At 42.8% G+C, this 26,028-nt stretch overlaps 1 protein-coding gene across 2 annotated transcripts in view; it reads left to right on the plus strand.

Moving 5' to 3' along the window:
* The window catches only part of TRPA1 (transient receptor potential cation channel subfamily A member 1), a 197,657-nt gene extending 171,855 nt beyond the window's left edge, over positions 1–25,802 (plus strand). For both annotated transcript variants that reach the window (XM_040433354.1, XM_040433355.1), the window contains exons 19-28: positions 6,382–6,452; positions 7,730–7,871; positions 8,691–8,780; positions 10,282–10,457; positions 15,952–16,081; positions 17,263–17,445; positions 19,032–19,100; positions 21,160–21,279; positions 22,938–23,035; positions 24,728–25,802. In XM_040433354.1, the coding sequence (XP_040289288.1) occupies positions 6,382–6,452; positions 7,730–7,871; positions 8,691–8,780; positions 10,282–10,457; positions 15,952–16,081; positions 17,263–17,445; positions 19,032–19,100; positions 21,160–21,279; positions 22,938–23,035; positions 24,728–24,929 (1,281 nt within the window). In that variant the 3' untranslated portion in view covers positions 24,930–25,802. The remainder of the gene's footprint in view (positions 1–6,381; positions 6,453–7,729; positions 7,872–8,690; positions 8,781–10,281; positions 10,458–15,951; positions 16,082–17,262; positions 17,446–19,031; positions 19,101–21,159; positions 21,280–22,937; positions 23,036–24,727) is intronic.
* The last annotated feature ends 226 nt before the right edge of the window (positions 25,803–26,028 follow it).

Raw genomic sequence — 26,028 nt, forward strand, 5'->3', positions numbered from 1 at the left:
AGGGTTCACATACTTTTTCTTGCAACTGTATGTGTCCTAGCGCAGCGTACAGATGTCTATACCCCAGGCCTTTGAACGAAAGCTCAAATACCCAGCCACCCACAGACCATAGCACTAAATGCGCACCTTTCCAAATTGCTGGCCCTGGAAATGTTACCATTTAGGCTTCTGGATACTGAGGCTTTCCGCAGCCTGATGGCGGCAGCTGTCCCGTGGTACTCTGTCCCCAGCCACCAATATTTTTCATGGTGTGCAGTCCCAGCCTTACACCAGCATGTGTCCCGTAACATCACCCATGCCCTGAACAAAGCAGTTATTGGGAAGGTCCACTTAATTACTGATACATGGACAAGTGCTTTTGGCCAGGGACGCTACATTTCCCTGACGGCACACTGGGTGAACGTTGTGGAGGCCGGGAGCGAGTCGTCAGGGATTCCGCCGCCACCTACGTTAGCGGCTGCAACCCCCCCTTCTCCTCCTCCGCCTCCTCCTCCACTTCCTCCTCTGAATTATCATCTTGCTGCACCAGTCAGACATTAGTCAGTAGCTGGAAGCAGTGTAGCACTGCAGTGGAGAAGCGGCAACAGGCCGTGCTTAAATTGATCTGCATAGGTGACAAACAGCACTCCGCCGCAGAGCTGTGGCAGGGGATAAGGGACCAGACTGAGCTATGGCTCTTGCCACTCAACCTACAACCAGGCATGGTTGTGTCTGATAATGGCCGTAACTTGGTGGCACCTTTTGAAGCTCGGCAAGCTCACACACGTTCCATGCATAGCCCACGTGTTCAACCTTGTGATTCAGCGGTTTCTAAAAACCTACCCCAATTTGCCTGAGCTACAGGTGAAGGCGCGCCGCGTGTGTGCCCATTTCCGCAAGTCATCGACAGCTTCTGCCGGTCTGGAAACGCTGCAGCAGCGCTTGCAATTGCCAGCTCACTGACTGTTGTGCGACGTAAGCTCGCGCTGGAACTCCACGTTCCACATATTGGCCAGGCTTTGTGAGCAGCAGAGAGCAGTAGTGGAATACCAGCTGTAACATGGTCGTCGCATTTCCAGTCAGCTTCCGCTCTTCACAAGCGATGAGTGGGCATGGATGTCTGACCTCTGTGAGGTTTTATGCAACTTTGAGGAATCAACACAGATGGTGAGCGGCAATAACACAGGCCCTGGTGCAAGAGTTCAGCTTGGGCCCCCATTCCTTTAGTGCTTGTTGGCAAGGGGCAGGGGAGCATATAGTCTTCCTGCTGCCAGAGGCAAACATTGAAAGGGCACCCCCTCATGCCATATTCTTGACCTAACCCCTTCCCTCCAGCCAGAGGTGTAAATTGACCAGCATGCACTTTCTATAATGCCAGTGTCTTATGTGGCACAAGGGTTTTTGGGCCCCCTCAGGCTCCTGGGCCCGGTAGCGACTGCTACCTCTGCACCCCCTATAGCTACGCCCCTGCTGCTCACAATTAAGACGGACGCTTTGCATGTGGATGATGATGAGGAGGAGCAGAAGACGGTTGCCTCTGCTACATAGGGTAGTACCCATGGAAGTTTTATTCCATCTGTTCAGCTTGGATGGGTAGAAGAGGAGGAAGAGTATGAGGAGATTGAGAGTCATCCTCCTGAGGAGGACAGCAAAGTCTTGTCTGTTGGGACTCTTGCACACATGGCTGACTTTATGTTAGGCTGCCTTTCCCGTGACCCTCACGTTGTACGCATTTTGGCCAACACCGATTACTGGTTGCTCAACCTTCTTGATTCCCACTACAAAGAGAACTTCTCATCTCTCATTCCTGTGGTGGAGAGGACAAGCAAAATGGTGCAATACCAGAAGCTCCCTGTGGAAATATTGCTCCAAAAATTTCCAGCTGATAACGCTGGCTGCAGAGTACGTAGTTCCTTGGCCAACCGAGGAGGGGAGACGAGGGGAACACACAGCCAGGGCCGGTTCTAGGTGAAATGGGGCCCTGGGGCGAAAAACAATAAGGGGCCCGCCCATGACACTTGATGACTTTTACAGAAGAAACTGTATATTTTGGGGCACAGTGTAGCCTATATGTGTATAACATAAACATATTTCATATAAAAACTAAAAACTTACAATAACTTGGCTTGGCCCTTGGGGATCTCGGACACCACTTCAACACTTTGGCCGGGGGCTCGGCGGAGCTGGTGTTGTGTTTTATCCTAATGAGAAACTTTTCATAATAAGGATTTGGAGAAGAGGCAGAGGGATAGCAGAGCAGGGAGAGTCTGGTGCTGCTACTAGGGGGTCATACCATGGGGGAGTAATAAAGCCCACCATAATGCCCCCCCCCCAGTAGTAATAATTCTCCTTATAATGTGACAGTGCAAAAAATACCCCTTTGTAATGCCCCCAGTTGAGCTAATGTCCCCATAGTGTCTCCATAATGTGCCAGTATAAAATACCCCTATATAGTGACCCCAGTAAATGCCCCCATAGTGCTCCTCTCCCCCCGAGTGCCCCCCATAATGTACCAGTATAAAATGCCCGATATATAGTGCCCCAGTAGATGCCCTCAGTGTCCCCCATAATTTGTAAGCATAAAATACCCCTAAGTGTCCCCCGTAGATGACCCCATAGTACTCCTCTCCCCCCTTCCCGATAGTACCCACCACAATGTGTCCCAGTATATAATGTCCCTATACAGAGCCCCCATATAAAATAACCGTTCTTTGTGGCCTCAGTAGATGCCCCTATAGTGCCACCAATAATGTGCCAGTAAAAAGTGCCCCCATAGATGTCCCCCAATAATGTGCCAGTAAAATGTGCCCTCATAGATGCCCCCCATATCATGTGCCAGTAGCCAGAGCCCCCCCTATATCATGTGCCAGTAGCCAGAGGACCCCCTATATCATGTGCCAGTAGCCATAGGGCCCCCCCTATCATGTGCCAGTAGCCATAGGGCCCCCCCTATCATGTGCCAGTAGCCATAGGGCCCCCCTATCATGTGCCAGTAGCCATAGGGCCCCCCTATCATGTGCCAGTAGCCATAGGGCCCCCTATCGTGCCAGTAGCCATAGGGCCCCCCGATCATGTGCCAGTAGCCTGAGCCCCCCCATCATGTGACAGTAGCCACCAGTATTGTACAGAAAAAAAAACGAAAAAAAAAACACTTATACTTACCTCCTTGGCAGCGATGCGATGCAGGCCTCTTTCGGCCTGTGTCCTGCGCTGTACGGCCTGTGTCGGCCTCTGATAGGCTGCAGGCACTAGGCCGGCAGCCTATCAGAGGAAGGGAAAGGGACACACCTCTCCCTCCCCTGCCGCACAGCCATCTGTATCGCTGTCCTGAGGACAGCGATACAGATGACTGGAGATGAGCGCTTCCACAATGGAAGCGCTCATCTCCGTGTGACACTGACTGTCCTGCCTGCCTAAAGTTAGTTGCGGGCCGGCACGGGGGGGCCCCTAAGGACTCAGGGCCCCGGGGGCAATTGCCCCCCTTGCCTCTATGGAAGCGCCGGCCCTGCACACAGCAGTTCCAACAGAGGCAGGGCAACACTCTCCAAGGCCTGGGAAAGTTTTATGACACCCAGCCAGCACCCTCAACCTGATGTGCGGCCTACTGTCACAAGGAGGAAAAAATTTTGGAAAATGGTGAAGGAGTACGTAGCAGACCGTGTCAGCGTCCTTAGTGATCCCTGTGTGCCTTACAATTATTGGGTGTCCAAGCTTGACACATGGCACGAACTGGCGCTCTACGCCTTGAAGGTGCTGGCCTGCCCTCCCCCCCACCCCCCGCCAGCGTCTTATCAGGGCATGTATTTAGTGCTGCTGAGGGCATAATAACTGATAAGCGCATCCGCCTGTCAACTGAAAATGCTGACCGGTTTACTCTTATCAAAATGAACAAGGCCTGGATTGCCCCTGACTTCTCTACTCCACCAGAGTAAAGCAGCTGAACATAAAGGCACTCTAAATGTGGCTTTTATGAAGTATTGAATACACTGTATTCCCATGCACCCCTTCCACCACTAAAAAGGGTATATGGTTCAATCTCCCTTTTCTCGTCCTTCTCCACCTCCATCATATCAACATGCTTATTAGGCTGCCCTCACTCCTAATGTTTTAGAGGGTCAGCTCTGTAGCGGGCCCTCATCCATAATGTTTTAGAGGGTCACCAGCAGGCCCTCACCCATAATGTTTTTGAGAATCACCAGCAGGCCCTCAACCATAATGTTTTAGATGGTCAGCTCAGCAGCAGACCCTCACCCCTACATTTTTAGATGGTCAGCTCAGCAGCAGGCCCTCGCCCAAAACATTTTTTAGATGGTCAGCTTGGCAGCAGGCCCTCACCCATAATGTTTTAGATGGTCAGCTCGGAAGCAGGCCCTTGCCCATAATTTTTTTTAGATTGCCAGCTCGGCAGCAGGTCCTTGCCCATAATGTTTTAGATGGTCAGTTCGGCAGCAGGCTCTCGCCCACAATTTTTTTTTAGTTGATCAGCTCGGAAGCAGGCCCTCACCCATAATGTTTTAGATGGTTAGCTCGGCAGCAGGCCCTCGCCCACAATTTTTTTTAGATGATCCTCTTGGCACCAAGCCCTTGCCCACAACATTTTTTAGATGATCAGCTTGGCAGCAGGCCCTCGCCCATTATGTTTTAGATGGTCAGCTCGGCAGCAGGCCTTCGCCCACAACATTTTTTAGATGATCAGCTTGGCACCAAGCCTTTGCCCAAAACATTTTTTAGATGGTCAGCTTGGCAGCAGGCCCTTACCCATAATGTTTTAGATGGTCAGCTCGGCAGCAGGCCCTCGCCCACCAAATGTTTTAGACGGTCAGCTCGGCATAAGGCCCTCGCCAACAAATTTTTTTGGATGGTCAGCTCAGCAGCAGGCCCTCACCCCTAATGTTTTAGAGGGTCACCAGCAGGACATCAATCATAATTTTTATGTGTAATAAATGGTGTATTGGAGTGCCGGTTCCTTGTATTTTTTGGCAGCCCTTTCCCTTAGTGCATAGGCTTTATGAGTGTAGGAGTCCCACTACCTGAACAATTGTTCCACAATGTGAATGAGGCCCTCCTTTATGTGATATACAGGTTGTATCGGAGTGCCTCTACCTTGTAATTTTTGGCAGCACTTGCACTTTATATACAAGTAAATATAACAATTTTTCCTCTAAAATTTATGTTATCTTCGGTTTTGTGTGTATTATTGTCAGTCTGTAAAAGTGGCAAACTACTCGGACAACATCGTTCCGAGCATCGACCTGAGAGTCCAAGATGCATCCAGACATCCTCCCCATGCTGTTTCCGTACCATTTGAGTGGTGTTTCCATCAATTTCTGATCTTTTCCTGTGAACCAGACACCCTCTCCTCTTCAGAGCAGGGGGTGCCTGGTTTAATGCTCGGGTTCTCTCATTGACTTCCATTGTGCTCGGGTGCTCAGTAGAGCATCTCAGCATCCCGAGGTGTTCTACTCGAGCACCCGAGCACTTTGGTGCTCGACCAACACTAGTGGGTACAAAACAAACCCAAACACAGAAGACATGCAAATATTAATATTCACGTAGCATCTCTGTTTTAGATCCAGTCCTGTTTTTTTTGGGCATTAGCAATACTAATGGATTATTGAGCAAATGCTGACCGAGTGAAGGAGTATGCTCCACAGACAGGATCCGTTTTTTGTGGGTTATTGTTCTGATGGATCAGAGGAAGGGCAAATGAATCAGTGACGTCAACACAAACTTACTGCTGACACCCTCTCCACTCTGTCGGGGGGCTCTACTTGTTTAAGCGTCTAATAGAACAGGTTCTGTAGACATCTATGTGAATCCGCTGACGACGGTGTAAAAGGAGTGCGTTTCTTCTTGGCACTAACATCGACCTGTAAGGTTGAGTTCATACTTGAGTTACTGTATTTGGTCAGTTTTGGCCTTGTGACTGCCCTAATAAGTGAGTGTGCAGTGATTCTAAGAACGATGCCTGTCTTCTGCATGTCATACTGACTCACAATATTATATCACTACCACAGCAGACTCACTATGCGTGTTACTACAAGGCACAGTGTTCTACACCACTATAAAGGCTCTTAGCAGCCAGAAAATAGCTGTTTTTTTAACGTAATTCGCCGAGAATATATTCGGATCGAACCAAATTTTTCCATAAAAATTCAGCGAACCGGTGAATCAAATTTTTGAAATATTCGCTCATCTCTAGTTGTGACCCTCTGGTGATCTCCGGTTACTTCTCAAAAAGTTCATTGGAAACCCCTTTAAACTTAATGATAGCTGTAAAAATCTGTTTGAATATGTGTCATATCTCTTCTTCCCATACTCTCTACACACAGTATGTCATCACACTACTGTAAAGACGTACATTGGAAACTGTAACTTTGTTCCCCACATTCTCTATTGTAGGCTATGGTACAACACAACCGTGTGGAGCTCTTGTCACATCCAGTCTGTAAAGAATATCTGCTCATGAAATGGTATGTAGGTGAGGCGAGAGTATACTATTCATGTATTATTAGGATATATGTCATTGAAAAGGCAAGTGTTTAGATTGACTTCTGTACGGTGTTATTACTGATAACCAGGGCTTTTTTTCTCAGAGAAAAGGTGGTGGAACTCACCCCCCCCTCCCCTGGCCGCACCCCTACCCACCCATAGGACCACCCCCTAAAACCGCCCCTTTAGAGAACAGGGATGCAAAGCTAAATTTGGGGGGGCTATAAAAGTCCAGCCCAGCAAAGAAACCCCCCAGATGGTGATGGCACTGTTAATGGGGGATCTGGGGATGGCACTGTTATGGGGTGGGGTCTGTGGATGGCACTGTTATAGGATGGGGGGGTCTGCATTCCAGATGCCCCAAAAAATCGGAAAGAGGCTTCATCGGAGAATATGACTTTGCCCCAGTCCTCAGCAGTCCATTCACCATACTTTCTGCTGAAGATCAATCTGTTCCTGATGTTTTTTTTGGAGAGAAGTGGCTTCTTTGCTGCCCTTCTTGACACCAGGCCATCTTCCAAAAGTCTTCGCCTCACTGTGCGTGCAGATGCGCTCACACCTGCCTGCTGCCATTCCTGAGCAAGCTCTGCACTGGTGTCACTCTGATCCCGCAGCTGAATCCTCTTTAGGAGACGATCCTGGCGCTTGCTGGACTTTCTTGGACGCCCTCAAGCCTTCTCAACAAGAATTGAACCTCTTTCCTTGAAGTTCTTGATGATCCTATAAATTGTTGATTGAGGTGCAATCTTAGTAGCCACAATATCCTTGCCTGTGAAGCCATTTTTATGCAACGCAATGATAGCTGCAGGCGTTTCTTTGCATGTCACCATGGTTAACAATGGAAGAACAATGATTTCAAGCATCACCCTCCTTTTAACATGTCAAGTCTGTCATTTTAACCCAATCAGCCTGACATAATGATCTCCAGCCTTGTGCTCGTCAACATTTTCACCTGAGTTAACAAGACGATTACTGAAATGATCTCAGCAGGTCCTTTAATGACAGCAATGAAATGCAGGGGAAAGGTTTTTTGGGATTAAGTTACTTTTCATGGCAAAGAAGGACTATGCAATTCATCTGATAACTCTTCATAACATTCTGGAGTATATGCAAATTGCTATTATAAAAACTTAAGCAGCAACTTTTCCAATTTCCAATATTTATGTAATTCTCAAAACTTTTGGCCACGACTGTACAGTAAATGCTATGTGTATATTACCTGTAATTCTGCTGACTTACATCTTTGCTTGTATTCCAGGAGAGCATATGGCTTTAAAGCTCATCTTTTAAACCTGGCTATTTACTCACTGGGACTTATTCCTCTTACACTTCTGATAGTAAATGCTAGGGCACCCAACGGTAACAATTCAACTGCAGAAGTTAAACCTTTACGACTTGAGGTAGGTTTGCATTCTTTCACATTTCACATTCTTTGAATTCATGGTTCTCACTGGAGATGAGCAAATTTGTTAGACTCAAAATAAGACCTAAATGTTTGAAAAAAAAAATTCAGAATCAGAATTTCTTCAAATTTGTTTGGATAGGATTTTGTGTCTAATGAATAGATTCACTCTAAAAGAAAGAGTGAAAGAAAAACAATATACAGTAAACATGTCAATCACAGTTGAAGGGAATGTGCCACCAGAACATGACCTTTTGTTTATATCATATTTTTTATGTTAAACATATATTTTAGAATAGTGAATAGTGATCATTTCTCAGCAGTCATGTCATTATGATCACAGGCAGGATTATAATTAGTAATGGGAAAAGGTTTCAAAAATTCGATTCGGTTGATTCGCCGAACTTAGACAAGAAATTTGATTTGTTACAAAGTACTTCCTCATGAATCGCATTCAACGCTGATCGCGCAATCTGAGAGTCACATTGAGGCCTTTCAGGGGTTAAAAAAAAAGTACATACTCACCTCATCCATTTGATTGTGGAGAGGCCGTCGCAGTCATCTTCATTGAAGACAACAACACAGTGCAGAAAGTGCAGTGCTCCTGAGTGTCAGAGAACATCATTCAGCTAGTCTCTTCCAGGAGCTGAGCTCGGAAAAAATTATAGATGCAGAGTAAAAAAGTGCTGGAAAATGTGTGATACAAGTGACTTTTTTTCTGGAATACGTTTACGACTGTATTGATATGAGATGAGGACAAAGTAATTGATGAGTTGTGTTTAAGGATGCGCTACTTCTCTATCTTGTTTACTTTCAGGACACATATTTCATACGCACCTGCTTGGGCATTGTAATGCTCATGAGTATGTTTGGAATTGTAAAAGAAATTGTTCAGATCTTTCAACAGGTATGTGACATAATGAAGATATGACTTTCCTGATTATAAATAGTTTTATGTATTACAGAACACTGCCACCAGATATGTAGCTTGAAAATAAGAGGCACTGAAGCAAAATGTTTGATTAGCCCCAAATTGTCACTTAATTATTCCTCTGCTGTGCTCTTAAGAAGTAGTAATATATACAAGATGTGATTTCTGTGTGTCTGGGATTATGATGTCTTCCCTAGCTCTCCTGTTTCAGCAATGCTGTATCCCTCTACAGAAAGAAATAGTAGAGAGCATGCACTCTAAAAATAGCGTGAAGGTACCGTACTTAGTGGAGAGTGACAAAAATAAGTAGAAAACCACAAAAGTCCTCAGATTTAATGGAAATTAGGATACAGTTAATGAATCCTCAGTGAATAACGTTGATTGGTATGAGAAAAGTACCCCTTTTTCACCACAGAGCTGTTTGGCACCACATGTATTATGCTTTATTCCTACAATCCTGACCTTCTTCTATATGACTTGTGATCAAGGTCCAGGCTGGGAACAAAACATGAACTGCTGTCCACTCATTGCATTAATACTAGATACATTTTTGAACCAATCGAGGTTGTTTACTGATTGTAGATTAATAAAGGATATAATTGCATCAAATCTGAGGTGTGCCATGGTTTTCTGTTTACTATTATCCCTGTCCAGACACTGATCTTGAGTAGTGTGTGATTATACTCCCCTGCAGCCTCACCTAGGTTCTCACTTCTCATAGCATATATAACTCTCCCCTTCCTCCTGCATACTGCTTTCTTCCTTCCCATACTCTGATATGCCATACACAATCTTTTTAAAAATAAATGAATACAAATGTATATACTTTTGGGAACAATCCTAACTTGCCCTCAAAAACCTGCACAAAAACTATAGCAAAAATCACATAAAAATTGCCCCTAATTCCCCACTGTGATTCTGACCTTAAAGGCTATGTACACCTTTGCGGATATTATTATTATTATTATTATTATTATTATTATTATTATTATTATTACATTGTACTCATTTTGAGCTAAAAATATATTTTTTTCAGTTTATTCAAAATTTTGAGGCCCTGTCTCTGTACATCCTTGAGATTCTCTCAGGCAGCTCCTCTGACAACTCCTTATCTTTAATCTTATAAACACTCATTGTTGCTCAATTCTTATCTTACTGATAAAAATGTGGCATAAATAAGTCTATGGCCTTTTAGTAATTTAGAGATAAGATTTATTAGATGACGGCCACAAAGTGAAAGGACAATTAACACTAAATGAAAAAATATTCTTAGCCCAAAATAAATAAAATGCAATCATAAAAAAATGCCCCTGGAGGTTTACATAGCCTTTAACATATTCTGTGCACTCTAAACTACATAGACTCAGGGTAGATTCATATAGTTTTAAATATGTAGGGGTAAATCAGACCTGGAAAATGAGCTAATGCATTGAACTTTTTATTATCATATGCTTTTGTATATGATTTTACATTTTAGAAACTCAAGTATCTACTTGACAGCAGTAATGTTATAGACTGGACAATCCATATTACCAGCATCCTTTTTGCATCATCTCTCTGTACAAATCCATTATACGAGCCTAGTTGGAAATGGCAATGTGCTGCAGGAGCTGTGTTTACTTCATGGGTCAACTTTTTGATTTATCTTCAAAGGTAATAAATCATACGAGTTCATAGTTATGAAAGGTTATATGTGGCCAATCAGTGCTGTGCCAGACTATGTAGAGATAACCCCATTTGTCAAATTATATCTGTATATCTATCTGTCTAGAGTTCTACAATGATGCTAAATTGTATGTAAATTATTAAAATTTATCGCATTTCCACGTTGGTTGAAATAATTACATGGAGTATATTTAACCACCTCCGGACCGCCTAACGCAGGATCGCGTTCCGGAGGTGGCAGCCCTGCGCAGAGTCACGCATATATGCGTCATCTCGCGATGGGCGAGATTTCCTGTGAACGCGCGCACACAGGCGCGCGCGCTCACAGGAACGGAAGGTAAGAGAGTTGATCTCCAGCCTGCCAGCGGCGATCGTTTGCTGGCAGGCTGGAGATGTGTTTTTTTTAACCCCTAACAGGTATATTAGACGCTGTTTTGATAACAGCGTCTAATATACCTGCTACCTGGTCCTCTGGTGGTCCCATTTGTTTGGATCGACCACCAGAGGACACAGGTAGCTCAGTAAAGTCCCACCAAGCACCACTACACTACACTACACCCCCCCCCCGTCACTTATTAACCCCTTATTAGCCCCTGATCACCCCTGATCACCCCATATAGACTCCCTGATCACCCCCCTGTCATTGATCACCCCCCTGTCATTGATTACCCCCCTGTAAAGCTCCATTCAGATGTCCGCATGATTTTTACGGATCCACTGATAGATGGATCAGATCCGCAAAACGCATCCGGACGTCTGAATGAAGCCTTACAGGGGCGTGATCAATGACTGTGGTTATCACCCCATATAGACTCCCTGATCACCCCCCCTGTCATTGATTACACCCCTGTCATTGATCAACCCCCTGTAAAGCTCCATTCAGACGTCCGCATGATTTTTACGGATGCACTGATAGATGGATCCGATCCTCAAAACGCATCCGGACGTCTGAATGAAGCCTTACAGGGGCATGATCAATGACTGTGGTGATCACCCCATATAGACTCCCTGATCACCCCCCTGTAAAGCTCCATTCAGATGTCCGCATGATTTTTACGGATGCACTGATAGATGGATCCGATCCGCAAAACGCATCCGGACGTCTGAATGAAGCCTTACAGGGGCATGATCAATGACTGTGGTGATCACCCCATATAGACTCCCTGATCACCCCCCTGTAAAGCTCCATTCAGATGTCCGCATGATTTTTACGGATGCACTGATAGATGGATCCGATCCTCAAAACGCATCCGGACGTCTGAATGAAGCCTTACAGGGGCATGATCAATGACTGTGGTGATCACCCCATATAGACTCCCTGATCACCCCCCTGTAAAGCTCCATTCAGATGTCCGCATGATTTTTACGGATGCACTGATAGATAGATCCGATCCGCAAAACGCATCCGGACGTCTGAATGAAGCCTTACAGGGGCATGATCAATGACTGTGGTGATCACCCCATATAGACTCCCTGATCACCCCCCTGTCATTGATTACCCCCCTGTAAAGCTCCATTCAGATGTCCGCATGATTTTTACGGATGCACTGATAGATGGATCCGATCCGCAAAACGCATCCGGACGTCTGAATGAAGCCTTACAGGGGCATGATCAATGACTGTGGTGATCACCCCATATAGACTCCCTGATCACCCCCCTGTAAAGCTCCATTCAGATGTCCGCATGATTTTTACGGATGCACTGATAGATGGATCCGATCCGCAAAACGCATCCGGACGTCTGAATGAAGCCTTACAGGGGCATGATCAATGACTGTGGTGATCACCCCATATAGACTCCCTGATCACCCCCCTGTCATTGATTACCCCCCTGTAAAGCTCCATTCAGATGTCCGCATGATTTTTACGGATGCACTGATAGATGGATCGGATCCGCAAAACGCATCCGGACGTCTGAATGAAGCCTTACAGGGGCGTGATCAATGACTGTGGTGATCACCCCATATAGACTCCCTGATCACCCCCCTGTCATTGATCAACCCCCCTGTCATTGATCACCCCCCCTGTCATTGATCACCCCCCCTGTCATTGATCACCCCCCTGTCATTGATCCCCCCCCCCCCCCTCTGTAAGGCTCCATTCAGATATTTTTTTGGCCCAAGTTAGCAGAATTTATTTTTTTTTTTCTTACAAAGTCTCATATTCCACTAACTTGTGTCAAAAAATAAAATCTCACATGAACTCACCATGCCCCTCACGGAATCCAAATGCGTAAAATTTTTTAGACATTTATATTCCAGACTTCTTCTCACGCTTTAGGGCCCCTAGAATGCCAGGGCAGTATAAATACCCCACATGTGACCCCATTTCGGAAAGAAGACACCCCCAGGTATTCCGTGAGGGGCATATTGAGTCCATGAAAGATTGAATTTTTTGTCCCAAGTTAGCGGAACGGGAGACTTTGTGAGAAAAAAATTAAAAATATCAATTTCCGCTAACTTGTGCCAAAAAAAAAAAATTTCTATGAACTCGCCATGCCCCTCATTGAATACCTTGGGGTGTCTTCTTTCCAAAATGGGGTCACATGTGGGGTATTTATACTGCTCTGGCATTCTAGGGGCCCCAAAGCGTGAGAAGAAGTCTGGTATCCAAATGTCTAAAAATGCCCTCCTAAAAGGAATTTGGGCACCTTTGCGCATCTAGGCTGCAAAAAAGTGTCACACATCTGGTATCGCCGTACTCAGGAGAAGTTGGGGAATGTGTTTTGGGGTGTCATTTTACATATACCCATGCTGGGTGAGAGAAATATCTTGGTCAAATGCCAACTTTGTATAAAAAAAAAATGGGAAAAGTTGTCTTTTGCCAAGATATTTCTCTCACCCAGCATGGGTATATGTAAAATGACACCCCAAAACACATTCCCCAACTTCTCCTGAATACGGCGATACCACATGTGTGACACTTTTTTGCAGCCTAGGAGGGCAAAGGGGCCCATATTCCAAAGAGCACCTTTAGGATTTCACAGGTCATTTACCTACTTACCACACATTAGGGCCCCTGTAAAATGCCAGGGCAGTATAACTACCCCACAAGTGACCCCATTTTGGAAAGAAGACACCCCAAGGTATTCCGTGAGGGGCATGGCGAGTTCCTAGAATTTTTTATTTTTTGTCACAAGTTAGTGGAAAATGCTTATTTTTTTTTTTTTTTTTTTTTTTCATACAAAGTCTCATATTCCACTAACTTGTGACAAAAAATAAAAACTTCCATGAACTCACTATGCCCATCAGCGAATACCTTGGGGTCTCTTCTTTCCAAAATGGGGTCACTTGTGGGGTAGTTATACTGCCCTGGCATTCTAGGGGCCTAAATGTGTGGTAAGGAGTTTGAAATCAAATTCTGTAAAAAATGACGAGTGAAATCCGAAAGGTGCTCTTTGGAATATGGGCCCCTTTGCCCACCTAGGCTGCAAAAAAGTGTCACACATCTGGTATCTCCGTATTCAGTAGAAGTTGGGGAATGTGTTTTGTGGTGTCATTTTACATATACCCATGCTGGGTGAGAGAAATATCTTGGCAAAAGACAACTTTTCCCATTTTTTTATACAAAGTTGGCATTTGACCAAGATATTTATCTCACCCAGCATGGGTATATGTAAAAAGACACCCCAAAACACATTCCTCAACTTCTCCTGAATACAGAGATACCAGATGTGTGACACTTTTTTGCAGCCTAGGTGGGCAAAGGGGCCCACATTCCAAAGAGCACCTTTCGGATTTCACAGGTCATTTACCTACTTACCACACATTTGGGCCCCTAGAATGCCAGGGCAGTATAACTACCCCACAAGTGACCCCATTTTGGAAAGAAGAGACCCCAAGGTATTCGCTGATGGGCATAGTGAGTTCATGGAAGTTTTTATTTTTTGTCACAAGTTTGTGGAATATGAGACTTTGTATGAAAAAAAAAATAAAAAAAAAAATCATCATTTTCCACTAACTTGTGACAAAAAATAAAAAATTCTAGGAACTCGCCATGCCCCTCACGGAATACCTTGGGGTGTCTTCTTTCCAAAATGGGGTCACTTGTGGGGTAGTTATACTGCCCTGGTATTCTAGGGGCCCAAATGTGTGGTAAGGAGTTTGAAATCAAATTCAGGAAAAAATGAGGAGTGAAATCCGAAAGGTGCTCTTTGGAATATGGGCCCCTTTGCCCACCTAGGCTGCAAAAAAGTGTCACACATCTGGTATCCCCGTACTCAGGAGAAGTTGAGGAATGTGTTTTGGGGTGTCTTTTTACATATACCCATGCTGGGTGAGATAAATATCTTGGTCAAATGACAACTTTGTATAAAAAAATGGGAAAAGTTGTCTTTTGCCAAGATATTTCTCTCACCCAGCATGGGTATATATAAAATGACACCCCAAAACACATTCCCCACCTTCTCCTGAGTACGGAGATACCAGATGTGTGACACTTTTTTGCAGCCTAGGTGGGCAAAGGGGCCCATATTCCAAAGAGCACCTTTCGGATTTCACAGGTCATTTTTTACAGAATTTGATTTCAAACTCCTTACCACACATTTGGGCCCCTAGAATGCCAGGGCAGTATAACTACCCCACAAGTGACCCCATTTTGGAAAGAAGAGACCCCAAGGTATTCGCTGATGGGCATAGTGAGTTCATAGAACTTTTTATTTTTTGTCACAAGTTAGTGGAATATGAGACTTTGTAAGAAAAAAAAAAAAAGAAAAAAAATCATAATTTTCCGCTAACTTGTGACAAAAAATAAAAAGTTCTATGAACTCACTATGCCCATCAGCGAATACCTTAGGGTGTGTACTTTCAGAAATGGGGTCATTTGTGGGGTGTTTGTACTGTCTGGGCATTGTAGAACCTCAGGAAACATGACAGGTGCTCAGAAAGTCAGAGCTGCTTCAAAAAGCGGAAATTCACATTTTTGTACCATAGTTTGTAAACGCTATAACTTTTACCCAAACCATTTTTTTTTTACCCAAACATTTTTTTTTTATCAAAGACATGTAGAACTATAAATTTAGAGCAAAATTTCTATATGGATGTCGTTTTTTTTGCAAAATTTTACTACTGAAAGTGAAAAATGTCATTTTTTTGCAAAAAAATCGTTAAATTTCGATTAATAACAAAAAAAGTAAAAATGTCAGCAGCAATGAAATACCACCAAATGAAAGCTCTATTAGTGAGAAGAAAAGGAGGTAAAATTCATTTGGGTGGTAAGTTGCATGACCGAGCAATAAACGGTGAAAGTAGTGTAGGTCAGAAGTGTAAAAAGTGGCCTGGTCTTTCAGGGTGTTTAAGCACTGGGGGCTGAGGTGGTTAAAAGAATATGAAGAATATACTGTAGATGCACCCGCTAAGGAAATTTACTGTATATCCCTGTAAATTGGGAACATACACAGCTAGTTTTTAATGTAATTCATGCTTTTTTATTATATTGCTCTCAAAATAAGTAGCCAATTTAATATATTAAAAAATTCTTTTAGATTTGAATCGTGTGGTATATATATAGTAATGTTTTGGGAGATCCTGAGAACACTCGTGCGAATTATAGTCATCTTCTTTTTCCTGATTTTGGGATTTGCATTAAGTTTCTACGTACTACTCACTCCACAGGTATGTATTACTTTTAAGGGTAAAAAGCAGGTGGCACTATTAAGGTACCCCCTTAGTGGCGTAACTAGAAATGACTGGGCCCCACAAAAAAATTTTGAATGCCCCCCTTTCCCCTGAAACTTCTTCGCAACCACTGACTCCTGTGCAACCCCCACTCCTGTAGCTAGTCAAGACTGCGCTCTGTAACGAGGCCCGGAAGCCCTCTCCATCCTTTTCCTACAGTATTGCTGTATAAATTGTCATTGTATAATACTGTTGAGAGGGCACTGACAATAAAATCTTTTAGTCCTCCTCCTGGGTGGGTCCCTGCTGAGTTTGGTCCCCAAAGCAGCCGCTTCCCCTGCTTCCCCTATAGCTACGCCCCTGACTGTAGTAAACTATAATGTATAGTCACAGAAGGATGGACACTTCCCATAGACATTTGTATGGTGGCTGACAAATCCTCACCTAATTAATTATGCCTGGAAAATAATGTCATTTCATTTTGTATCTGTTCGCCCTAAACAAACAGTGATGGTATGGTGTCTGTGGCCATGGTCATTTGCCTGAACTGAATGCATGTTAATTGTAATTGGAACTTTTTCCAGAGTCTAGGTCAACAATGAAAAAATCTGCATTTAAAGATTAACTTTATATTAATGACAAACAGATACTTTACTGTAAGTTACCATGTAAACTTTTTATAATCCATTAATATACTTATTACATTGGTTTGACAACATACGGTACAGCAGGTTAGGAGCCAGTTAAAAAAGGAGCCGCTGTGACCTTTTAGTGGCCAAAACGATTATGTGGCTTCTGCCCAGCCCAATATTTTTACCATACATGACCATATTACTGTGCTTAGGATTCACATACGGTACTATATGCACACTGGTGTCTATGGTGTAATATAGCTATTTCTCGTGACCTCATGAAAACATCTTGTATTTCTGTTCTATAGTTCCCACAGTTGGTCCAATGATCAGGTTTCTTTTACTTTCCCGTTAATAGAGGAGACAAGTATTGTTCATGCTTTCTTATAACACTACTGTATTATTAGTAGTAGTAGTAGTAGTAGGAGGAGGAGTAGTACTAGGAGTAGTAGTAGTAATATCACAGTTATTATTGAGTTGGAATATTGTTTTGCTACAAAACTGGATTATGTGAATTCCTTCTCTGTTTTTTCCCTTCTTTTCTAGATTGCATTCAAGACCCCTGTCCTTTCCCTCATGCAGACCTTTACCATGATGCTTGGTGATATTAACTATCATGATAGCTTTCTTGAACCATTTCTTCATGATCAGATTGAAATACCCATTTTAACGTTTCTCCATCTGATTATATTCACTTTGCTAATCCCAATTCTTCTGATGAATTTACTTGTAAGTTATACTTAATATACTGTAGAACTGAAAATTGTTGAGGTTTTTTCATCATTGTTCTGATGGACTGAGTTAACCAGATATGTTGTTGATAGGTGCAGGGGAACATGGGTGATTTGAACCTTACTGCATTTTTTCAGTCAGATGATGAAGTTCTGAGTGCATTTTGACTCCACTAGCGCAATTGTCATTTGTGTCCCGCACCCTGTGTTTACATCCTGGTGCAAGACTCATGGGGAGTGTCTGTAGCATCAGATCTCGGCCTCTCCTTCCCTTCCCAGTTTGAACATCACAGATCCAAGCCTGCCTGAAGCCCTGCTGGGAAAAAAACCTGCCCCAAGACTCAACATCATGTCTACAGTTCAGGGTCCAGAAGAAAGAGCACAACATGCCCTCAAAGGCAAGATCAGTGATGATTAGTGATAAGCAAAGCGAGCTTCGGATGCTACATCCAAAGTTGCTTTGCTCAGAACATCGGATTAATGCTATACGGAGATCCTTCTCCGTACAGCATTAAAATGTACAGCCTCTGATGAGGCAGTTAGTTATTCGTAAAGTCGCAGGATACTTGATTTTTTAACTGGAAAACCATTTTAAAACTTGGAACCGAACTCGGGTTGGTCCCGATGTACAAGTTCAATACAACGTATACTGCCACATAATTTTTTTGAGGTAAAATGCATTCTCAGAGAATTACATTATATTTCAGTCAGGTTTCTTCCAAATGAAAGGTTGAAATGGGCAAAACAATACTAGAATGTTAAAAGGGGAGTGACATGTATCGTATTTCGGTTAATTATCTGTATGAGGCAAGAAGTGAAAAGTAACCTAAAGGCTATATACACCTTTTGGGGGCAATTTTGTATTAGTGTATTGTACTCATTATGAGCTAAAAATCCCGTAAAAAGTCCCCGGAAGGGTTACTAGTAGGGATATTACAGTTATGGATCAATAAGTTCTAGGCTTGAACTACATGGGCTGAAGTAGTTTCACTCTCTGGGGCAAGGCCCAGAGGACAGAGCCAAGCCTGGCTCCTCTCCTCCTAACTCCTCACTCCTAAACTCCGATTTCTAATCTCCTGTCTCTTCCTGTGTGCTAACCTATATATATGGTGTGAGGGTGACACCTAGTGTTGGATGTGTGTAGTGCATCCACCAGCCTGTAATAGGAACTTGTGACAAGTGACAGCAGTTGTGACAAAGGAAAACTATAATTAAACATTTTGGAGTGGCCCTTACACACATATGTGGGACACGACATTATTAGATGACTGGCACAAAGTGAAAGTGAAAGCAGGTTGCACACAGCTAAAAAAAAAACAGTTAACTGTTTGTGACAGAACGGCTTAATATGTTTAGCCCCAAATGAGTAAAATGCAATCATAAAAAAAAAATGCCCCATAGCCTTTAATCTTTACCTAGGAGTCAAATTTGGTTACTCTAGTTTTTGGTGTATTAAAATATTGCCTTCTTGAAGATGAGATAGAATTGTCTGAGAAAGAATGAACATTATCTATACATGATTTATTTTCATCTTCTGCAATATTGTGACTGTACTAACCAAGTTGTCTTCTATTGAACCTATAGATTGGTCTGGCTGTCGGTGACATTGCAGAAGTACAGCGGAATGCAGCTCTTAAAAGGATTGCAATGCAGGTAACTAACACATTTAAGAGGAGATATGATGAAAAAAACTATACCATATGAAGGATGGGAGCAAAATAATGAAAATAGAAAAGTGCTGTGAAGACAGTGATTGAAGATGATGGCTATATGATTTAGCAGGTTTTTTTATACACTGAATATACTGTATGCACTACAGGAAACTGAACACCTGGAAAACTTAATGTGATTGAGCTGAGATTGACAAAGCATAAACTGCTAGTGGTGCTTGGTCAATGATGACACAACTAAGGTGGTGCACCCATTCATTTAAGTTCTGCAGCAAGGTATATGTAGAGGCAGAGTCACATTAATATTGGGTGGCATCTCCCTTGCTGCTATGCAGGCTGCCACTCTAGCATGGTAAAGGTCATACAGATGCTGGATATCCTCTTGTGGTATGTCATTCCAAGCTCTTTTATCTTCACTTGAACCCATAGTTCAGCCAAAGTGGTTGTTGGATGGTGTGCATAGGAGATCTGTGTCATTCCATCCAATATCAGACATTCTTGATGGGGGAGAGATCTGGCTATTATATACACACTATTTTAATGTCTGTCATTAAAAGGGTTGTGCAAGTTTTGGAGTGGTGACCTGCATGCCTTGCGTCATATGACCATTTTTCACTATGCATGGGGAGCAGGTCACTGACACGGCTAGCAATTTACTGAAGCCATTAGTGATGAGCAGCAGGGGCAATATTCGAATTCGCAATATTTCGTCATATAGTTGCAAATTCGAGATTATATTTTTGATTGCAAAAATCGGCAATGTATTATTCTCGTAATGCGCGCAAAATACCGGCATGGGTCACTTATGCTACATTTTTCAATCTGGTATAAGTTTCCTGAGACTGGAGAAAATGGTTGGCACGGCAGAACATTAGAATAGCTTTATATGCAGATAGAGTGCTCCAATATAGTTGCGCTTGCGAATTTCCGGCAATTAATGATGCGCATATTTTTTCGCTATACGTGCAACTTGTGACATCACAGCACAATGTCTGTAGCATGTATGTATAGACAGCACAACCTATCAGCTACACTATAGATTAATCTAACCTACACTGACTATCTCCCCCTAACTATCTGAATTATATATATATATGTTAACTGTCTAATGTAATACAACAAAGCACAGAGCACAGTAATGTCACTGCTGTCTCTTTCATAACTGCAATAAACTTTAGGAAATAGCTGCTTATATAGTAAGGGGTAGGCAACTTTCCTATTGGTTGCTAGGGATGTTGCTAAGCTGTGACAAAGCCTTCTCATTGGCCCACAAGCTAGAAGAAGGGAGGAATGATCACCTGATGTGTACTGTGTTAAAAAAAAATAATTCAAGAATAAACGAATATTCGTCATTACGAATATATAGCACTATATTCTAAATATTTGCAAATTCTCAAAGTGCCGATATTCGCGATAAAAATTAGCTTTTTGAATATTCACGCTCAACACTAGCAGCCATGTCAAGCCGAATGCTTTACAGCAAGGGAGCGGAGCAGACCATCCCTTCACAGGTCTGGTCAAGAGGGGAGATTTGAAAACCCCTCCCCCCAAAAGGTGCACAACCCCTATAAAGACATTTGAACAACCTTGCCCCTGCCTGATCCTACAGAAATGACAGGGAACTGAAATGATCAGTTTTCTGTTAAAAAGTAGTAAATGTGGCTATTAAAGAAAGTCCATATACTAATCAAGAGCAGGAGGCACACTGGAGCAAATATGGGTACCTTTATTATTTTTATTCTTGTTATCACATGCAGGTAAGCAAAGTACACATGTGTCAGAGAGAGAGAGAGAATATTATTATTTTACTTTAACTTTGTTTGGTCAAGCTACTAGACTGAATACTAAAAGTGAAATGAGAAAATTTATTTTTTTCTATTTCTGTAATTTATTTTCCTATATACTATAAAACTAAAAAGAAAAGAAAACATGCTGTTTATACTGTCTAATTTTTTATCTGTCTGTCTATCTGGTTATCTATCTAGCGGTAATACTTATATTTAATACTAATACTTATATTTATTTGTATCTTTTATGCTTAGGTGAATCTTCATACAAATTTAGAGAAGAAACTGCCATTCTGGTTCTTGAAGAGGGTGGATCAAGTCTTTTCTATTGTTTACCCCAATCAACCAAGAATTTGGGGTGTTGCTATCAAATCAGTGAGTATCGTTTAGTTTTAATATCATGTTTAACTTATTAATTTTTTTCACACCTTTTTCTGTACAATGTTGAAGTGGACTTAGATCCGAATTTTAGGGAAAATTCTATTTGCCGTGAAGCCGAATTTCCTTGTAAATTTACCCTAAAATGGCAATAAAAAATAAATAAATTCGAACTCATGTCATCCATTTGAGCACAAAGAGTCTTCCGCAGCCATCTTTATTGACGATCCCGGGCGAAATCTCGTGCGTAGTGACGTATGATGTCACCATGCCGGCCTGCGTCATGATGACATCACACACTGCGCAAGAATTTGCGCTTTTCAATCAAGATGGCTGCAGCGGACTCTTCACGTTAAAATAGATAAGGTGAGCAATGAACACGGCATCTGAGGGTTTCAATGACGGGTGGTGGCGCAATCACCGTTCCCTGTTATTATGCCCGCGACTCACAAAGAAATGCACTTTAATTTCTTAGTGAAATTCGGCAAAGCAGCCAAATCAAATTTTTGAGAACTTCGCTCATCTCTAAATGTGATTAATCATTTAAAAGGATTGTTCCAACATTAAATGCGTTTTCTGGTAGTTCACTATTGATGTATGCTCAGGATAAGTCATCAAAATTATATTGGTTGGGATCTGACTCCGGGCACCCCTGCTGATCGGCGGTTTGAAGAAGACCCACTGCTATGGTGACACTGCAGCCTTCTCACAACAATCCAATCTCTGCACCATACATTGAATAGTGCTTGTGTTCATTCACTCGAATCGGATTAAACTGCATATAGGCCATGTAACCAATGAACGTGATGTCACTGGTCTAGAAAGAGGTTGCCGCGCTCAGCCGAATGCTGCAGCCTCTTCAAACCCCTGATCAGATATTGATGGCCTATTCCGAGGATAAGCCATCAATATTCTACTTCCAGAAAACCCCTTTTGGACCTCATTTACAAGACCGTATTTTTGTCCACATCTGATCCGCATTTTCTGTGGATTGGATGTCGACCCATTCATTTCAATAGGACAGCAAAAAGTGTAGACAGCACACTATGTGCTGTCCGTTTCACAGTCCTACAAAAAAGAAAGAACATGTCCCACTCTTGTCCATTTTGCAGACAAGAATAGGCATTGTTACAATGGGTCCACCAAAAAAGGATGCAATTCCGACGTTATCCGTAATTTTTGCGTTTCCTTGTTTTGCAGACTGCAAAATACATATGGTCATGTGAATTCACCCTAAATGTTATTTTAATATAATTCAGCATGAAAAACTAGTTTCTTTTGTAAATTAAATATATATTCCATCCTTCAACTGCCAACAACCATATCTACTGTTAAAAACTGTGACAGTTACAGTGAAAGACCTTCAGCAGAAAGCAAATGCCCTCTGAGCTATGATAGTGAGAGAGCCGCACCAGAAGGGACACACCCCTGGTCAGTGATAGGGAGAGAGCTACAGAAGAAAGGACATGCCCCCTGAGCTGCTATCGTGAAGAAATTCTAGCAGAGCAATTGTAGTAATGAATGGAGGAAGCTCTGGATACATGTGAGGTACAGGGCTGGTTCTAGTTTTGTTAGAAATAAATTGTCATGTGCTGTATGATATACAGTATTTTCTATGAGTATTATTTGAAATTATATATGTTGCATTTTTCTAGAATATGTTTCGCTATTTCCTTGCTTGTGAAGACTTTAGCGTTGAAGCTCCCAACAATGATGCTCCAATGGAAGTGGAACTTTGGAAGCAGAAAAATAGGTATGTACTTGCTATATCTTAACATTCCTTCCTTGTTCTCTACTTGTAATAAATATAATTCAAGTTAAGCATGAATTAAAAAGTTATTAAACATACTAGTGTTTAGGGTTTGCTAGCGATACTTCATGCACTATTGCTCAGGCTAGTGCACAACCTGCACACATAATGCTAACACCTAAAGGTTTTTTCATGTACTTAGATATTGCTGGATTATCCTCAGGATAGGTCTCCTATATCAGATCATTGGGGTCCAACAGCATATACCCCTGCTGATCAGCTGCTTTGGAAAGTCACCGGGGGAAAATATATAAGCAGAATCTCCATCCATTATGTACTGCAGTTGAACTGCAAAATGTTAGGGAGGCCCAGTAGCAAGTGCTCTGGCTGCTATGGCTAGCTATAATTACGCTCCTGTTAGGATCTTACTTTGGATCGGGCCCCCCCCCCCCCCGGTTGGACCCTCTGTAACCACGATAGTTACACCCCTGGTCTCTGGTAACAAAACCCCCCTAATAATGTACCTATATCGCCCACACTAATATCCCTATAGTGCCCTACTACTGCCCCCAGTAATGTCCTCCACTGCCCCCGGTAATGTCCCCCCACTGTCCCTGGTAATGTCTCTCACTGACCCAGCAGGTAGTACCCCCCACTGCCCCTAGTAATGTCACCTACTGTTCCCAGCAGTGTACCTTACTGCCCCCAGTAGTGTCCCCCACTGCCCCTAATAATGCCCCCCACTGCCCCCAGTCTTAATCACATGTACGGTCACTGTACTTCATGCTGGGCCCCATCAGAGTGCTCAATTCACCTGCATTATATGAGCTCCAGCATCAGGCCCTGGCGCTGCCCTTCTAGAATTAGTCACAAATTTAGTGAGTGGGCGATTATGGTTGTATCCTCTGCAACTCGGTTCATTATGCCGCTGCTCAAACACCAATGTAATTATGAAAAGAATGTGACTGTCACGCTTCAGTGTGGGAGGGAAACACCACACTGAGCATAAGAGGGAAGGGGGGGACAGGTAATCAGGCCTGAAAACTAGGGAAGGAAGATGGACACCTCCTAGTAAAACCCTAAGCAAAATCCTGACTGACTACCAGTATGAACAAACCCCAGAGGTAGGTGAGTTCATACGCAGAAATACCTAGAGTCCTATCTCGCCCTATAGGATCCTGGTGCTAATGGCAGGGACGAGACTACCTGTTCCTCCAAAAGGATGGACGAATAGGAGTCTCCTTCAGGCCTAATACAAACAATAGGGAAATGGAACACACAGAGCCCAAACAAAATACAAAAAGGGAAAGACTTAATTTCAAGGGGCTATGGAAGCACCAGGAACTCCGCCAAGCTATCACACATCAGCTATCCACAACAGAAACTGAAGCTATAAACTGCTCAGCATTGTGGGAGAAGCAACAATAAATAAGAAAGGTTAAATGACCACATTAGCAACACCTGAGGCAAGGGGTGTGGAAATTACCAGAAACAACACAAACGCCTATTGATCCACAAGGAAAACCTGTCAGATCAAACTACATGTTGCCAGTCTCACTGATCTCCTGCCACTCACTGTCGCCGGAAACGTCCGTGACAGTGACATCTTGAATGTGTTATTTTCATTTTCAAATAAATATCTCTATATTTGAAATGTATTGTCCACAAATATCAATAATATGTTTTTAATCCTAGGTTGAAGGATCTGTCCACAATAATGCAGAAGCAACATGAACTTATCAAGCTAATCATTGAGAAAATGGAGATTGTATCAGAGGCAGATGATGAAGACCAACAGGACTTCTTTAAAAATAATAAACCGAAGAAACAGAAGATGGAACGCAAAGAAAGCAAATGGGATTGTGTGATGAAAGCTGTAAAATGTAAAAGTGCCTAGATACTGTATTTAATCATGAAAACATTTCAAGGGATGGAGGTTTCTGCTGAATTGAACTGTGTTAGTCATGGTCTACATCGTGTGCCTTTCCTAAACAGGTCCACCACTATGAGATTCATTGACAAATTTAAGTAAGAACTGTGGGGGACATTTATCAAATCGGATAGGTCAGTTTTTTTTTCTTACAAAAGTCACAAGTCATGGCAACTGCGCTTTTTTCTGAGACATTTGGTCAATTTTGCAACATTTGGTGTTCCTCGCCCCTTTTCAAAGTGGTCTGTGTTTAAGGGCCAAAAGTGAGATTAGACCTGGATTATGGCTCATTTACTATGTGAGACTTTTGCAAAAAAAGTTGCAACCTACATCAGGCAAACCTCTGGTCTACTTTTACACATAAAGGTGTAAACCACATTACACTCACTCTCACTCCAAATATATTATTAAGGTGCACCATTTCAGAAATTTGGTGCAGGCACACAAAGCAAAGCCAGACTTAAAACTGACACAAAAACAACCACAAATGATACATGTCCCCATGTATCTCTAAAGGGTGTTATTCTAGACCAATGATTCATAGCTTTCTATCCATTGGGGATGCCATGTAAAAAATCTCTAGTCTGAGGCCAATGATCCCTCCCAGGGTTAAAATAAATTAAAAAAATCTTTGCTGCTTATGGGGAACTTCTGACCAAGTTTCCAACCTGCTTTCCTGACCTGTTTTCAATGTACACCAGAATTCTGCAGAAACCCCTCTAGGTGCATATCACAATTTCCTATACGGTAACTATCCACCACAGGTGCAGTGGCCCTTGTTTCCCTTTCCTCTCTAAAGGAACTTTCACACTTGCCGGAACTGCCTGCCAGATCCGGCAATCCGGATGCAAACGGATGCATTTGTGAGACGGATCCGGATGCGGATCCGTCTCACAAATGCATTGCAATACCGGATCCGTCTTTCTGGTTGTCATCCGGAAAAACTGATGGAGTATTTATTTTTTTCACATTTTTAAAGGTCTGCGCAACACTTGAGGCCAGATCCGGCATTAATGCATTTCAATGGAAAATAATGCCGGATCCGGCATTCCAGCAAGTGTTCAGG

The sequence above is a fragment of the Bufo bufo genome, chromosome 5 (genome assembly GCF_905171765.1).
Source record: "Bufo bufo chromosome 5, aBufBuf1.1, whole genome shotgun sequence".
NCBI classification, from domain to species: Eukaryota; Metazoa; Chordata; class Amphibia; order Anura; family Bufonidae; genus Bufo; species Bufo bufo.